This window comes from Pleuronectes platessa, chromosome 11 (genome assembly GCF_947347685.1).
Source record: "Pleuronectes platessa chromosome 11, fPlePla1.1, whole genome shotgun sequence".
Lineage (NCBI taxonomy): Eukaryota > Metazoa > Chordata > Actinopteri > Pleuronectiformes > Pleuronectidae > Pleuronectes > Pleuronectes platessa.
The window spans coordinates 7,720,210-7,738,436 of NC_070636.1; the positions used below are offsets into that span (position 1 = coordinate 7,720,210).

Below are 18,227 nucleotides of genomic sequence, written 5' to 3' on the forward strand. Positions count from 1 at the left end.
GGCTGTCACTTGTGTTGCCTTGGAGACTCCAAATCAATAGCATCATGCTGCATCTCCTCGTCCATTCCCAATGAGATGGCTCCGCCGCTGCTATCGTCATCGAGCCTGAAGAGGAGGAGGTGGAGGAGGAGGTGGAGGTGGTGGAGGGCCACCTGCGCTCCGATTGGCTCCTGCCTGATAATAAGCTGCCATTGAGGATTTCAGGGAGGAGGTGTGTCTCCTCTCGGCTCCACGAGTGCACGCCTCTCGCGCATAAATACCCAACACAACTGTGGTGCGGATCAGACGCGCATATAAAAGCAGTTGTTTGTTGTTTCCCCGAAGTGCCGCTGCGTGTTTTTTCTGTTCGCACGCGGGTTCCTGTGTGTTTGCGTCGGAGCGGAGGAGAAGACGAGCGACACGAACAAGAAAGAAAGAAAGAAATAAAGTAGAGAGAGAGAGAGAGAGAGAAGTCCTCGGCTGTAATTGGCAGCAGGTGTGAATCCATGTCTGTATTCTCCGCGGAGATTTACTGGTGAGTTCTGCATCCTTTCCTCCTTTTTCCACTCTCACCAGTTCACCCCCCATGTGTGCGCACCGGTTCCCTGTGCGTTGTTGCACTGTGGAATACATGACGCACGCAAATAGCTGTGTTGTCTCTGCATGTGACAGGTATAAGAACAATGCAGCACATAGTTGCGGTGTGAGTGTGTGTGTTTGTGCGCGTGCGTGTGTTCGGTTGATGTCCTCCTCTTTTGGGTTTTGCTGCACCCACTCATGTTTCCCTTCATGAGGTTTTCTCTGGGGTGTTGCCCCTGAAATTGGAAATGTCACAGCACACATGGATCTGAAAAAAACAAGAGGAGGTGGAGAGGGGGGGGGATGGATCTGGGTGTCACCTTTTTTTAAATTTTAATTTCCATTAAGATATTTACGAAATTGTTTTCACGCTCCAGTTTGTAACAATTCCGAAAGGTCACCGTGGTCACACAGCTTCATTTAGGGGCCTCAGGGGCGAGAGGCATTATTCCACTTTTTCTTTTTAACCGTGGAACAAACACACACACACACACACACACACACACACACACACACACACATACACTGACTTTGCTGTGTCCTTTTTTTTAAACAAGTGAATGGAATGATACTCTGCTTTCAGCCCCTTGGTCTTTAGTGCTGCAGGTGCACTGCAATCGGAGAAGGATGGATGCACTCTGCTCCTATCTATTACTCCAGTGTCATTTTATCATCATCATCCCCTCTGACAGTGTGACTCCTTGCTGTTGTTGACACAGGAGCCCTGAGTTTGTCTTTGTGCTTTCAGATGTGTTCCTGCCTGTGCAGAGGATATGAGAGTTATTTTTGAGACAAAGCTGTGTTCAAAACCTCAGAGGGCTTTAAGCCATCTCGAACAGGAAGTTGACAATCGACCTCTTTACTGGAACCAACTCTCTCCTGCTCTTACTCAGAGTACAGGGCCAAACTTCTCCATTCTTGTCATGTTCATTTTAATGAGAACAAATTAATATGCATCTGTTGCTTCAGTCTCGTTCCGAGGGCGTTGATCGGAAACTTACCGAGCACGTTTTTGATTGGGAGCTGCGAGTTTGATTAAAATATTCCATTGTCTGCACTGTCGCTGTCTGTCCGTGGAAAGAGGAAGACGTGTTCTCTACACAGCAGCAGCTGGAAGACACCCAACACAAATGATCTCTCATACATTCTGCTCTCCACATCATATATAGGAAACTTGCTGCAAGTTGCTGGGACATGTAAGGTAATTCTCACTCCTACGCACTCGAACGCTGAGCCGCGTCTGCAGCCACAAGCTCATTCCAAAAGAATCTGGATACGACCCATTCATTCCAGCTCCCTCCTGGGGGGGGGGGGGGTTCATACTCAGTCCCCCCCCACCCCCCCAGAGCTCAGTGCTGGTGTGAAACGTCAGCGGCTTCACCCCTGTTTGACTGAGATTTATGATGGTGGTAGTAAGAGCAGAGGGGGAAACAATGTTGATAACGCAAGATGCAGATTCCTCCTGTGTGTGTGGGAGGGGGGGGGGGGCACTCGGGATCCTGTCGGCACCTCCAGCACAGCACACGCCTTCTAGCTTTAACCTGCTGAGACAGGTGGAAGACGCTGGTGTCAATCTCAAGTGAGGAAGATTATATAAAATACATATTTTGACTGACAGGTGAAGCAGATGGTTCTACAGGTGGTGCGTCTTGTTGGTATGAGGCTGCCACCTATACAAGGCTGTAGTGTGACGTCTAAGGAGTCTGGTGGTTTGATATACTGAGGTGAAGCGGTTGTTAAACAGAAGGAGATGACTTCTCTAACTGTTTATCTGCTCCTCCACTGGTCACTGGGTCAAACACCAGTGACACAGCAGGTAACCAGAACGTTTTCTGTTGTCGTCCCAGTGACCTTCAGGGTTGAGGAAAATCAGTTTGAAAAGATGTCAATGGCTTTTAATGGAAATGGATGTAAAAAGTTTTCAACACAAATCCCATGAATCAACTGTGAAATGTGAACTTATGTTTTCAACATCTATTATGATAGTTTTGAAGTGTTTTTTTTATTTGTTATCATTAAGGCTTTAGAAATTCTTATTTTTAGATTTACATGACCTGCTGGTCCTCTGTCCCGCCAGAGGGTGAATACAAAAAATAATAAAAATGCACTGAAAAGGTCACCACCGATTTTATCTTTGAGCTTTCACACGGGCGCAGCTTCTAAAAACAGATTTCAGAGCTGCTGCAGCGACAGATTAGTTTTGTATTGATAATCTGACAAAAAAAGTTCCCTAAAGATCTGTAAAAACTTGTCATGAAATTTATCATTTCTTTTCATCACCATTTAATTAAGACATAAAAGATTTTCCCATATTAGTTGTTTTGTTTAACCAATAGTCTAAAAACAGAAAGACATGAAAATGTATATCTGTTTACTAGAACTATAAATAAATCACCAAATATCCACATTGAAGAAGCTGGAACCAGTGAATCCAGTTAAGAAGAAACGTGTTACATTTTGGTGCAAATATAGAATTCATTTGTTTGTTTGTTTCACCATTTCCACTGATTTTCCTCGGATCATAATTCAGGGAGGTTGCTGAGAGAACACCGGGGTTTAGGAGACTAATATGTGTTTGTGCAGATCAAAATAAAACAATCTGGTGAGTTTAGGGAACTGTTGGGCCTTGACGGGCGTATTTGCTCAGAGTTCCATTCTGGTTAACATGTCATGGATGACCTAAACCATCGACAGTTTCCACTCTCGACTTGTAATCCATCCAATGCCTGTTTTGGACGCATACCTGAGTGTCTCCTCCTCTTACCTGGCGTCCATCTGTCCTCTGGATGGACGAGGCATTAGGTCGCTGGCAGGACTGATGCAGGTATGCCTTATGCTGACTGGGTCAACAGGTGAGGGGGTTTACTGTCAGTGGCCACACCAGCCTATATATCAAACGAGGGACATTTGTCCCTAAGATTTGTGACTTCAGTCTGGACATTTTAAGTGCAGTGTATAACGAGCAGCTTAGGAATCATCCCATCCGGTGAGACCATAACAAATGTGCCAAAGATGCTGGTTAGCTAGCTGTTTCCTACTTTCACAGATTGGTTACTTGCAGAACACTTAACATGCCGTCTCTGTGAGTCGCTCCACTCTGGGAGACAGAGGGACACGCTCAGCCCAGCTCGACACTTGAAGCCGTAACAGATATGACTGGAGTCGGTGTGTGTTTGTTTCCTCCCAGGTCGACTCGTTACTTGTGCAGCCCCACTTCCTCCTCATTGTGCCCCTTTATGTTTTATTAGGCCGATGTTCTGTTATTCTTAGCCGAGCAGGATGTTTATACGATCCCCGAACAGAAATATGACAAGGCCCGAGTGTTTATCTTTATTTCCCTTCGCTCCCTCCCTCCGTCGGCACAGGTCTTCACTGTCACGGCTCATCCCTCCGTCCCCTCCTCTGCTGCGTTTTGCATGCCTGACTCACATTATTTTTTTCCATGTTAAACCTTGCGAATCCATCAAGCTACTTTTTTTTTAATGTATATTTTTGGATATCCAGCTATTGTTTTGGCTGAGCGGACTGGCTGAAGTGCAGTAAAGGATAATATACGGTGATTAGGCCACATTTTTAGATCCACCTGACACCCAGCTATGTTGTCAGTGTTTCCTTGTGAGAGCTACAAGGTGTGTGTGTTTATGTGAGAATTTAGTGATTTAATAATTGATGGCATTGTTAATTCTGCATCTAAGACGACAAAAACAAAGATGTGTGTGAACATATAGCTAGGTTATGTTGTAACCATAGATATTAACCTGAAAACATAATTAACTTTATTTTACAGACTTTAAAAAGATTATAAATTGACAATGTGGAGGGTCAAAAAGTCCCAGAACTCATCTGGAATTGTTTAATTGACAGAATCTGTGTTTGAAACCAGACACGTGACATTTACATAATGTTTTGATTTTTAAAAAAAATTGTCTGGCGCAGTTAGAAAACCATAAAAGTTACCATTAGCTTTATCAGACCAAGTAAAGGCCGTAGCAGAAAAAAACCTTTGTGATTTGCTATTAATGAGATTTTAAATTCCTGAGAAGGAGTTTATATTTGTCCAACATCTGCCAGAATTTAAGTTGAACTCCGTGGATTCTCACAGCAAAAATATCCCCAAAATACAATAATTCATGTGTCGATAAACATGGAGATGAAGGATTTTTTTAAAGTATTCTTGGTATACTGAGTTGAGTCATGAATGGAAACAGAAAGACAGAGCTGGGCTTTACCGAGGAATTCCCCATAAGCTCCTTGATGAAGAGTATTTTTAGCTTTTACTGTTTGTTTTTGAAGGAGCTTCTGTTTGTGTCTTCTTCTTCTCTTGTCTAATGGACATCAAAGCACAAGAGATTCAATTTACATAATCGCTCCTTATCTAAAAACAATGTTTGAGTCACTACCATGGAATCATTTTTTACTGCTACGTGGTGACATTTTCGTTTTGTAGGTCAAAGCCCACACACATCTTCCCCCCCCCCCCCGAAAAACAAGTCCACTGGATCAGATAATGTGTTGGATGAGAGTGAGCTTCTTATTGTGTTCGCTTTCCTTTGTCCCATTTATCCAGTGACCACACAAACCACAAGCCTGCGGCCACTGACCACAGGGCTCGGGGCTTTAAATAGAGAGCGTGAGAAGGCCGCCCAGCATCTTGTCTCAAGTCGGCGGCCGTGTCCGTCATGGGACCCGCGTCACGTCAGTTTCAAAAGAAAATCTTTGCTGCAACAAAGCTGCAGAGTGGAAAGTGGATGCAGGGGAAACGTGGATAAACAGCCTCGTGTTACTTTGATCTCAAATGGAAAAGTTTGACCGGGCTTCGGTGGAACTGAGTGCAAACCACAGCTCGCCCCTAGCACACTCTCACAATGACTGTTCTCTGTTTGCTAGTGCAAGAGCACATCATCCTGTGTTTAGAAACGGTCACCTGACGCAAGCCGCATCGTGAGCCGTGCAGCTTTGCAGTGCATTAACACGGCCGAACGTGGAATGAATGCTCCGTGTGTTGTGGTCAAGGTGTGTGGAATGTTATTAACAAAACTATCACAAGTGCAGGGAACCAAAGTCACTTGTGTACATGTACGAATCTTTAATGTCCTATGTGTGGTGGTATTTTAAATATGTTCACTGATCAGTTTTAATAATTTTTCTTTTTAAGAGTCGCTTGGCATCTCCATATACAAATGGACTCGCCTAGTACAAAACCAATGGGGACTGCTATTATGCAAATTGGAAGGTTTTAATTGGGCACTTGAATATGTTCCATCTTCATTGTATCTGTACTCATAACTCCTCCTCTTCCTCCTCTTCCCCCCCCTGCAGCCCAGTGTTTGTGCCCAGCCGAGATATGACTGAGGTGATGATCAACACCACCCCCATGGAGGACATGAGGCTCAGCCCCAGCAAGGACAGACTCTCCTTCCAGGTATAGGACACACTCACATGCACGTCAACACACAAGCACAGACACGCATGATAGTGAAACGCTGCCTCGGGCCCCATTTCCCTACCCTTGCATTTTTATACAAATGTAAACGTTTATCATGGACATTTTGTCTGTCTTCATCCATACATTATGGAGAACTGGACTGGAGATAGTGGAAATATCATAACACTGTATATAAAGATGGATGACATGACTGCTCCCCTGAAGTGGAGCCAAAGCATCTTGATTGTCCCCTGGTGGCTGGATGCTGTATCTGTCCTTAATCCTGCCTCCATGTTATTGGATGGGACAGGGACCAAACTATAAAGTCTAAATATATGTGAAAAAGTTCTCTAAGGTTTCTCTGTCAGTTTTTCCATTTTAAAAAAACTTCAGACAACTTGTGTTTCAGTTATTTGATACTATTAATATATAAAAACATAATGATTGACAGCTGTGACTGACTGATGATTGGTGGGCTACGGTGGCTCAGTCCCCAAAACACTACTATGCATACTCTGGCTCCAAATACACAAGATGGCTGTGTTTTATTTTTTGGTTTCATTTTGGAATAGTTGAAAGAAGTGGAGACTCATTATCCATCTTTTATAAACGGTCTATAGTATAAATGTACAAGACCCCCGGACAAGCTAAAGTGTATAAACGTACCGAAAATAACTAGGTTATACAGCGGTTTACATTTATCCTATTTTTAACTTTGTAAAACTTTGACAGTCACGGTTGCTCATTATTTTAAACATGCAGAGGAAATGGATGCAGTGGAAATTGTCTGCAATTAGCTGCGGCCCGTCACGATGGTAAACCGTGCAGATTGAGACGGATGAGAGACGCAGCCGTCAGGTGCTCCTGACAAGTTGCTTCCTGCTGCTTTGTTTTTACTGTCCGCTCAACACGGCCATGTTGGGAACAAAACCACTTAGAGTCACAGCTGCTTGAGTTTAGTTTCACATTTGTGCCCAGGGTGAAAGAGCTTCATCAATTTCATCATCATTTGCCGTAAAATGGTTAAAGTAACAGCACATTTATGGTCACGGGTGCTGAATTATTCTGAGGTAAATGGGCCACCTGCTGGGCCTTTCACAACCCACAGGACAAAGAGGTCGTTTTCTGCTGAGGGTTGAATCGATTCATACAAGATGAAGACACAATTCAATCATTTGTCTGAAAGCTGCATTGATCGTACAAACCGTTACAATGACCCGCCGATGCCGTGCTGTATGCAGACGTCGATTCTGAGAGGATGTAGACTGACCCAAAAGGAAAAGGCCGGCTTCCTCTCCCAGTTCACACCCCAGCTGTGAGAGTGTCTGAGGATGAGAAGGAGGGCGGAGCGGAAGACGTGCAGGGTGCCAATGTGCCGCTCTTCCACTCTTCCATCGCCACTCCCCCACTTTAGTTTTTTTTTATCGCCTAAGGTCCCGGCCATAGCTCAGAGATTCACTGTAGGAAGCACTGTCACTCTCTCCATGATGGGTGCCCGGGGCTTTGACACAAATTGTGTGACCATTTAGTTGCAGCTGCACCTATAGTATTGGATATGAATGTGACCTACAAGTGGAAAAGAAGGAGTAACGAGTTTCCTTTTATCATCTCAATGAGCAATGTCATGATTCAGGCGTATAGTGTGCGTCCATCCCCTCCCAACGTGAACACACACACCCCAGAAGATCCTGAAATAGCCGGCATTGTGCCTGGATGATGATGTGTCTTTGCTTCCTGCCACTGGAAGTGAAACAAGTTATGACATGTGTGAGCTGAGGGTCCAAAGGCAAGGTCACTCCTCGCTGCCTACCTCCCCTTGGTGCTGACGCACAGTGAGGTTTGGCCTCGCAGGCGTTGATACACGCAGGCATTAGACATGAACACGGGCATGTTCATACACATAATCGCACACCAGCTCATTTATAAAGCAAGCGATCGTCCCCTACGTACTTTCAGAACCCAACAAATTCCCAAATTCTCCAGGGATATTTAAAGCTTTTGGTCTTTTTATTATTTTTTTCTTCCTCCTCCGATCTCATCTTCCTCACAGCTGGATCCCCTTTATCTCTTTATTGTCTCTGTCTCTCTCCTGCCTCATCTAATGCTTTCTTTCCATTTGGCTCTTAGCCCAGACGGTGACATTGCCGGCCCCCATACTCCCTCCGCCAATGTCTTGGAGAGAAATATTCAGGTCTAAAAATATTCGTCCACTTTATCCAAACAACAGCAAAGGAAAAAAATGCTGTTCTTGGACCAGGAGTGGCAGGCGAATTTTTCTTTTTCTCTTTCTTCCCCCCTCTGGGCCATTTCTCTGGTTTCTGAGAACACAGAAAATCGGAGGTAGATGTCCGATCTTGCCAGAATAGGGAGTGCATGTAATCGCTCTTGTCAGAATATCTCTCATGCCCTTCAGCTTCGATTTAAAATATTGGAGAGTGGCACCCTGCATTCCTATAAGCAGCCGGAGCAGTCTGGATTCGCCCGTGCCTCCGTGTTCTTTCCATAACCAGTTTTGTTTTTCTCTGACACCTTTTTCACAGGACTATAAAGCCTTCAACCTTAACATGTAATTTGGATGGATATTCTTTTCATACACATCATGTCCCAGCAAACCTTTCACCTTTTGTCTGGTTTCACCTTACCCATTCGTAATGCTATGATTACACGCTTGTATAATCTTCTGAGTAGTGGCTGACGTGGTACTGAATGAGTTTATAAGCAGCTACAAGCTGCTTGGCCCGATGCCTCGCAGAGTATTTCGATTATACATGATGCAGACTTTACCGTGGGATCTCGCTAGACGGCCTCTGATGTAACTGGTCCCAGTGCGGTGTATTTTTTTGTAGTAAGCCCCTGTTTGTGTCAATGAAAGATTCTTAACTGGCGTTTCACCCTCGTCTCTCCTTCAGATATTCCCCGACCCCTCAGACTTCGACCGCTGCTGCAAGCTCAAAGATCGCCTGCCGTCCATCGTGGTTGAGCCGACAGAGGGAGAGGTCGAGAGCGGAGAGCTTCGCTGGCCACCGGAGGAGTTCCTCATCAGTGGCGAGGAGGAAGAGGAGGAGGATGAAGAGGAGGAGGAGGAACACAATAATGGCGGCATTCAAAATGGACAGGCCACGCAGAATTCTCAGCACTAGAGGCCGCGCTGAGGCACCCACGCTCCCCCGTTCTGTTTCTTTCTGGTCCACTCTCCCTGTCACACACTGGTTACACTTCACCTCAGCACTCGGCAGACTGACACCTGGCGGACGCACGGGCAGTGTCTCGTGATGCCATCTCGCCGCCCTCGACACCAAAGCATCACTCCTGCAAGACAAGACAAGGCAACACAAACCCACACACATTCTCACAATAATTTATCCTCCTGGACTCAAACGCACCCAAACTGACTTGAAAAGAACACACACGCACACACACACACACACACACACCTCTCTAGCAAACACCCACTTTCTACCATGCCTCCCTACCACTGTGTGTGTGTCTCGGCCCAGAACGGATGTCCCGTGTGACGGCGGCAGCTCAGTGCCTCACGGACAGGTCTTATGCTGCGGGGGGGGGGGGGGGGCACTACCGCTCTGTACCTTACTCCAAAATGTCCGGCGTCATGACCCCAGAGACTTTTACTTGCATACAGAACCAATTGTGGTACCCGTGTGGGATTACTGTCTACAGCTCACTGTTTCGGTTTCTGGATTGATATGATTATTGTGATCGCCGCAGCTGTCCATAGATTTGTTTTGTTTCTGAGGAGAAGTTTGGTGATTTGCCTTTGTGGGGTATTTTGTGCAAAATGTTACTTGGATTTTTTTTTTTTTTTTTCCCCATCACAGGATTTGTTTAGCTTGAATATATCAATTTCTGGCCAGCATTTACAGTTTAAAAAAGGCAAGATTTAATCATATCTAATGAATTAGGTGAGAGTTAAAGAGGGGGAGGAAAAAACAGTTATGAATACTTAAGTCATAAATTAAATTAGGACACAGTCAAGCAACGGTCGTCATCACGTTGGCTTCCTGTAGTCATGAGACAAGCTGCAGGTCAATGGCAAAGCAAAGATAATGTGACGTAAGCAGCTTGTCCAGAGGGCGAGGGCTGGCTAACCACGAGGGGAGATTTAAATGTACAGCCCCGATGAAGGATGTGTAAATACTCGTTCCCCTGAGGCCTTTTTTGTTGTTAGTTTTTTGTTCTCAGCATCGCTCTGAGCTGAACGCATCTGAATAGAAACTTTCACTTTCCTGATCTTCCTGTTTCTTTATTTCCTTTTTTTTTAAACCGCTATATGTGTAACGTTGTGAGGTTCAGCTCACGGGGGGAATTCACACTGTAGGACGAAGTTCACAAACAAGGATGCGGACGGTATGTGACGCAGTATTAAAAGAGTTAGGTCCTGTTAGTGGGAAATCTCACTCGCTTCATTTTATTCACCTGTATTAAAAATGTGGTGGGGGGGTTTTTGTTTTCACTTTTTAGAAACGCAACAAACTGTTTGTGAAAAGTCTTGTCGGTCAATACGTGGATCTGTGAATCTGACAAACTGTTGTATAAGCATGACTGATGTACTATGTCCCTGTTCTCTTTTTGTAGTTTCTCATTCGAGTGGCATTAGGGCTGTGTACAAAACATCTCTCTCTTCGTCCGGCACCCACAGGTCCCACATTGTTTCTGTAAAGCTCAGGGAGATTAGCCGCCATCTTTCTCTTGTTTTTTTGTATTTAGACCACTTTTCTCTGTGACAATTACAGAGGCTGTAAATAAACATTTGACTTTGCTATCCAACTGTGTGACAATATTTGACTGAAGCGTACCTGCAGTTTGTTATGGTACACGATGGAGTAAATGAGTGTTTATAACCCGTGGGGGTTTTCCTCCAGCGTGTGTTTTAAAGTATTGTTTCCGAGAGACTTTTCATTTTGTGTATGCTTTCATTTTTCTTTGTGAATCCCCCCCCCCACACTCACTTTGCCTGCAGCGGTTAGAGAATAAGCAGTATTACTTCCTGCGCGGTGCTCGTCTCTTGCACAGAATCTCTCCACGAATGCAGATGCACGTATCTTATATAGAAGCGAGAACAGGCCACATGCTACTTCCTCTTCAGCACGCACACAGAGAATCACAATCTGACACTTAGCAACAACAAAATCTTAACGCTTTATTTTGATATCCCCGAAACGTAACTTCTTTTAAAATATTACACAATGCCAACCAGTTATATATATATATATATAGAGAGAGAACACTGGTTTGACCCAGCAATCTTTCAGCTTTACAAATACACAAGTATTAGGGATAGTGTGTGGAATAGAAGCCTGTGGAAGCAGCTCCTCACGCTCTGCCCATAAACACTCACCACAATGATGCAGGACTAATAAAATGTGGTTGAGTGGAACAGCTCTAATGGGGAACTGGGGGACTTTACAGGAATAAACAGAAAGCTTTCTGATCACGGTTACAATGGAAACGTCTGAGGTGATTTGCTGCTACGTTCTGTATTAGCGACCCGGCGGGTCAAGTTTGATTGCTCAGTACCGGGAACAGTCCATCAGAGCTGCTGCGGTATGGACCTCAGGGGCCTAAAGGATTGGCCAAGGTGAAACTGTCAGGGGACTTAAAGTCGCTTCCTGGAAAGAGAACAATGAACTGACATTCTACTCTGCTTCCTCTTTCCTGAAGAAAAAGAAGTTGTATAAAGAGTTATTAATACCCCCCAGGCTTGTGGTTGAAGAGCGCTCAGCGGCTGTGAGCGTGTGGATGTAGTGGCTTTAGTTCTGGGCCAGAAATCGAAATGTCCTCTGTCCCTTTTCTTTATGACTGTTCCTTGATCTCAGTGGAAAATGCCATGAGATCACGGAAAGAAGAAGTCATCAGAAGTTAGGGAAGGACAGAGCGCGGCCCCTTGAGAGTGCGGCCGACCCTGCGTCCACCTTCTCAAGCATGTGACATCAGCCGGTAACCTCTGAACCTGTGCCGTCTTTCAGATATTGCTGGAGAAAGCAATATGCTTCGGCATTAATAAAGAAAAGTCCTGTCTTTCGGAGGCTTTAGAAGATATCGGAGGAAGCCCCGGAGCATCTTTCCTTTGCTTTTATACATTTCGAGAGGCTCTTATGTTTAGTTCCTCTTCTTCACCCAGAAACTCACTTAATTAACTCGGGTTCACAGGAGTTCAATGTATAACGGTCATAAAATAATCTTGTTTTAAACTTTAGCACCATCTTTGAGATGCTGGTAGTTAAAACCAATAAAGATCTAACTTTAAAGAACCTATTTAACTTAAAATCTTCATTCATGATGTTCTCACAATTTATAATTTAAGCTTTTTATATGTTTCAAAGTTGAAAAAGTATGAAGTCAGATATCAGCATTTTGAATCTCAATGACTTGTTGGTTTGTTTGCATATGTTGCCGTGCCGATGTCAACATAATCTGATCACAGCACAGCCGCAGAGTCCTGACAGGGCAGATTAGCTCAGTTTTTCTTATTTAAAAGAAGTTATATATAGACTATTTGGAAAGATGATCATATTTTCTTGTCTGCCAAGAACTTGAACACTCATGCTTACATGATATTGTCCAGCTGAAGCCAAAGACCAGGGTTCTAACTTGAGACAACATCAGGCAAAATATGTTCCTATCAACACATATAAAACTCATCATTAGCATTTCAACTCTGAAAAACTGATAAGATAATCTAGACTGACCATCTATTGGCTCAAACGTCATATTTTCCGGGCCGAGGAGCGCTATCAATCTTTTTATGCAGCTCTCGGCAGGAGCATGAATAAGCATATCTCCCCAAACTACTCCATTACAATCTAAATAAATAACTCCCACAGACGTTTTCTCCCCCGAGTTTAAACTTGATAGCTTATTTATTCATGGCTGTTTCACGTTACAAGAAAACATTCTGGATTGGACATCAAGTTTTTCCGAGAATTAACTCATGCACTCCCATGTGGATGTGCCCCATTGTTGTTGATGTCAGTATAGATTTGAACCACTTTATCTCTTGTGTAAAAGTCTTTTTACTGTAAAGCTGCTCATTAACAGCCTGGTGGTCCCATGTGACAGCGTTCATTCTGCAACTGGCCTGGACAGGGAGCTCTGGGTTCTCTGTGACATACGGGAACAAGGAGAGTGTCTGGCACACCATTGTTGGCACCGTATCTCTGAGAGCGTGCGCGCCTGCGATGTATTAAAACCGTTGTTAGGCTCCTCTGAGTGAAGTCACTGATAGCTCTTCTCGCTCATTCTTGGAATTCTTTCCGATGGAAACAATCCCATCGCTGATCCCAGTGTGTCAGCGGAGTCTGACCTGCCAACCCCTGAATTCTCCCCGACTCCCAACTATAGTCCACATTAACACTGTTTCACTGTCACTCCTCCACACATAAACTCACACCAACCCCTCCATGTGCCATAACATAACCCCCTCCCCCACTCCCCCTCATGTCTAAAGTGTCAGGAGGAGAAAAATAATGCTTATCCTCTGAACTCTTTTTCCACTCCTTTGCCGTTTTTATTTTTTTTTTTACCCTTCTCTCCAATACCCTTGTTTTCTTGTTCTTTCTATTTTTCGCTGTCCCAGACTTTTATCCCGCTCTGTTGTTTCAGCGAGTTTCCCATACTTACATGACAGGAGACATGTACTCTGCATTCCCACAGAGCAGGTTATGTAATCTAAGTTAACATTTGATCATAAACACTGCCCTTGTTCCTATAACCTTGCTATTTTAGTGCTGCAACCTTATTGTGTAAGCCGCCACAAAGGTTTATCCTGTGTGTGCATGCAAAACCGCATCTGTGTGTTTGTGCAAAGTGTGCAAACAGGCCGCATGCGCTCTGAGGTCTCATGTATAACCGTGTCTGTTATTATGAGCGCCGTGTGCGTAAGGGAAAGATTCTTTTCCCATGGTTCCTCAAGTGTGAGAAGAAAGCAGAGCTCTCAGGACATGGAGCAAAAAAGCTCTGCTGGTTATTTATAACCTGTCTGGAGACGGCCCACTGAGCGTAGACACATATCTGGCACTGTCAACAGGAGAAGAGCTAGAATAAGATACGCTGAGAAGCACACAACAGGGAGGATTAGAAGGTGAAGGAGTCAGGGGAAGGGAAAAAGAAGGATGTGGAAGAGGTAGAGAACACCTATGGGGGAACGTGGGTAAATCACAGATCCCAGACTGGATGTCTCCCTCGGTGGCCAATGTAGATAAGACGTAGGGAGATAAGGTAAAATGCAGCCACGGCACAAATGACACTTGGGAACCTGCTTGGTGTTATGATGCCCTCATAAAAATGTTACAACTCAGGACTACTGTACTTTCCGAATGACATCAAGAACAACACGGATTGCGTCAAAGCTCCAGAAGTCTGAGACAAATCGTTTTTTGGTCCTCACAGCGCCACGTGAGATCCAGCAACAGTTGAGCAGATATGATTTCTATTCACAACAAAGCCTTCTCAACTTCACAGTTAATCAGACCCAGGCACACCCTGAATGCCAAACTGCAAATCTACACACAGGCCTTCGAGGACATAATGCAACTGCACATATTTCAATGGATGAGTCTGATCACCCTGGGATTCGTTCTGTATTTAACATGGTGATCTCCAGCTACGTATCCATCTCATCCTCCAACTCTTTAAAGCTTCGATCAATACACGTCTGCTGCCATCTGCCTCGTACTGTAGTTTTTGTGTGTTAATGTGCAAAGCCACAGGCGGCCGCTCCTCCGTTTTTGGTATAAATAGCCATTTTATGGCCCCGCAACTGTAATCCTTATTGCCTCGAGACCGGGGCTGGAAAAGGAGAAAGAAGGGGAGACAGGATCGGAAACACACAGACGGAGGATAACGGATGCAAAACCAGCTCCCGTAAAAAATAAAAACAAGACAGGAATGTCAGGTGCTGTCAGGTGTCAAGTGCAAGGGTGAGATGTGCTGTCAGTGTGAGAAGGAACTTCACTGAAAGACAAGTGAAATCATCCGTGGCCCTTTTTGAATGTTCGAGAGAAAGAGCTCGAGTTCATGTCATGAGAGCCAAGAATGTTTAAAAAAGCAAACTGGATGAGTTCTTTTCTCAATAAAGCCTTGTTAAGGAGCTATAAATAGTCTCAAAATAAACCAAAACAATGCCCGAAAAAAGTCACTGTCTCCCTCGTGGGCTTACATAAGTGGAACGGCATGTCCAGCGAGAATTAACCTCGCTGGTCTCTGCATTTATCTGCTAATTGGATCTGAGCGTTCACTTGAATTTAGCTTGGCCGACCTCCTGTGTTGTCTCTATCACTGAATATAACTTAAGTGAGCATGTTTTCTATCTTTGGGTGGATTAGAGCGAATGTGATTCTTGCTCAGATATTTGGAATTCTTAAAGGTAGTATGATTAGGAGCGCTTGATCATTGTGCTTTGGCCAAATTATTTCGGACAAGCGTCATTAATCATGTGGATGTGCTTCGGTTTTGAAGGTGAGTTGGCATCAAACTGTAAAAAAAGAAAATCTGAGCTTGTTTCGGTGCAGAGTTTTTTCCGATCCCCTCTGAAGTGATGCGTTGACCCTTGAGAAGTTTATACTGATAAAGCTATACAGTTCACTCAGTCGCCCAGATAGAGTGCATGCCATAGGGAGCAGGTCATGGAAAAGTCTTGAGTTTGACTAAGTGCACTCTCTCTCTTTTACCCCTGTCTGTCAGTCCTCGTCTACCTCACTCAGCCACGCACACGCAATCACACACACCCAACACAACTCCATGTGCATGCTCGGATACACTCAGACACGTCGGCCGGTCCGAGCGCTCGCACATCACTGAATGCTGAGGTAATTTGCAACAGTAGACATGACGGTGGGTAAGAGAAACATATGACACATGCTGGGATTTACACTACTTTAAAAGGCCATGTTGGGAGACTCGGTCAATGCCAGGCCCTGACGTTTGAATGAGTTCTGACTGATTAGCAGCGCCGGGATCTTTGGGTGGAGCACTGCAACATGAGCAAAGCTCCCTTGAGCGCACAACAAGTAGTTACAAGTATAACGTGTAGGTGTAGCTCTAAGTGTTTGCAGACATTTAGGACACAGCAGAGGTTCACTTCCTGAAATGAAGTGGGTGAGGTCTTGAATTATCGAGAATATTGGCTCCCGACGGGGTAAATTCTTGTGAACGCCATCACAAGTTGGTCCAACCACTCGGAAAGTCTGTGGTACACGAGTTGCTGACGTCATCACCTATGTCAACGTTATCATCATTTTACAGTCAGCTTTAAATAGCAGCATATTTGTTAAATGTTAGATTCTGTCACGTGCAATCTCTATGTCCGTCTCTCATTAGAGCCCTAAACCACTGTTCAACAAATACAGATATTTATTCGATTAATGTGCACGTTTGAAATGTGTCTGTTGCACCAGATCCTTTTTCTTTGCTCTTAGTTATTAAGCAAATATTGAAAAGAGGTGTCGAGGTGTTGAATAAACGCTCTGCATATATAAATACAACACATTTTGAAGTTCACAGCTTATTCACTCTTTAAATCTCAGGGTGTAAATGAAGCACTTCTCCTTAGTGTGGTGTTGTAGTCTTGTGCTGTCGTTTCTTTTTTTATTGTGCTGTTATTTATCTTGTTATCATCTTTTTTATTGTCTTCTTTATTATTTCCTTATCACCTTTTTATTTAACTATATTTATCCTCCCTCAACTGCTTTTATGTGATCAAGTTTGTGTGTGACAAACCTCAGTGTTGATGTCTGGTCTTCCTGTCACGTTGTTTCCTGCCGATTGTTATTTCTCTCGCAATTGCATTTTGCTTTGATGTACAAGTTTGTCTGTTGTTAAAGGTGCTATTTGAGTAAAGTGTATTATTGTTATTATTATTTTTAAACTGTATTGGCCAATTCACAGCAGACATTTTGACTTGACACACTTTGCAGTTTTCAGACATAAACTTCAGATAATGTGCAGACAATTGAGCCTAGACATTTTCTGGAGTTTGACTTTATGATATGAAGAAATCAGCAAGAGATTGACCGGGTCCAACGCATCCACAACAACAAGAAAATCTCGGGAGCGTTCAATGTGAGGTGTGGCATCTGGGTAGAGCGTGCAGGAGGCAGGACATCAGGTGCAAATGCTGCTGTGGAAATCACTTGTATTTGTTTATAGCATAGTGACACCGGCTCTTTTTAATCCAGAGAAACCTGTTTTCTTTTTGTTCAGCTTTGCATCTGTTGTAGAAACCTCATCAATCCACCCGCTCACAGTGAATCTTCAGGATAATCTCCTGCTGCCTGCTAACATGGGCTCATGAGATGCCAACAGTCTCTAGAGTTTCTACCAGGGGGCTGGACGGAAAAACTTCATAAAGTCTCACAGTTCTCACATACATCTTTGGATCATTTGAAAGTATGGAGTCCAGTGCATGTCTGTAGGCGGGTTAACAAAGGCCAAGATGTTCCTCATCAAATTAACATAGGCAGTGATTAACTTTATTATATTACACCTATGGTTTTCCTGCTGTGTCATGTCAAACTGTCTGCTGCAAGAAAAAAGAGCCTATTTATGATTGACATGACAGAGTGTTGTAATAAGTCAGGTGGATGATTTACTAAAACTCTAGCCTAGTTTATAAAAGTTACGTTGCTTGAATATTCCCATTTTGTCTCGCCTGATTCTGCTTCTCCATGACATTTTGATTGGAAATATTGTGTAGAAGAAAGACAGTTTTTATTTATTTCATTTATTCTTATTATTTATCGAAATATTTTTTTTTAAAGTTGCACTACATCATCTCTGAGGGGAAGAATTGCCTGAAAACCAATCAGCAGTTTAAGAAGTGGCAGATAATGACAATTATGAAATTATGAGACTAAATAATTGAATCTGAAAATGATCACATACATATAATATGATACATTGTTGCTCAGGATATTAATTAAAATGCAATAATGATAGTAAAAAGTATCAAATTTAGTTTTATATGAGAAAGAAGATGTGAATACTTCTTCCACCATTGGAACATGAGTAGAGTTATCTGCGTTTTCCCCTTCGCACCCCTCGACTCAAACTAAACTCACAGCTTAAAATATAACAACCACATCCACAATCAGTGTGTGAAATCTACTTATTCTTTCAAATGAGTGCACATGCTGCGGCTGCTGCTGCTGCCTCTGCTGCTCAGTCTGCCTCTATGGTTTCCCCGTTGCTGCAGCTTCTACAAACAGCGCCCCCTGTCTGCGCCTGGGTG

General features: G+C 43.8%; 1 protein-coding gene across 1 annotated transcript; it reads left to right on the top strand.

Annotated features, from left to right (window-relative positions):
- The first annotated feature begins 254 nt into the window (after nt 1-254).
- Nucleotides 255-10,768, top strand: lbh (LBH regulator of WNT signaling pathway). Its single transcript, XM_053434959.1, has 3 exons — nt 255-514; nt 5,878-5,980; nt 8,893-10,768. Exons 1-3 carry the CDS (start codon nt 486-488, stop codon nt 9,121-9,123), a joined length of 363 nt encoding a protein of 120 aa, XP_053290934.1. The 5' UTR covers nt 255-485; the 3' UTR covers nt 9,124-10,768.
- Nucleotides 10,769-18,227: the final 7,459 nt, after the last annotated feature.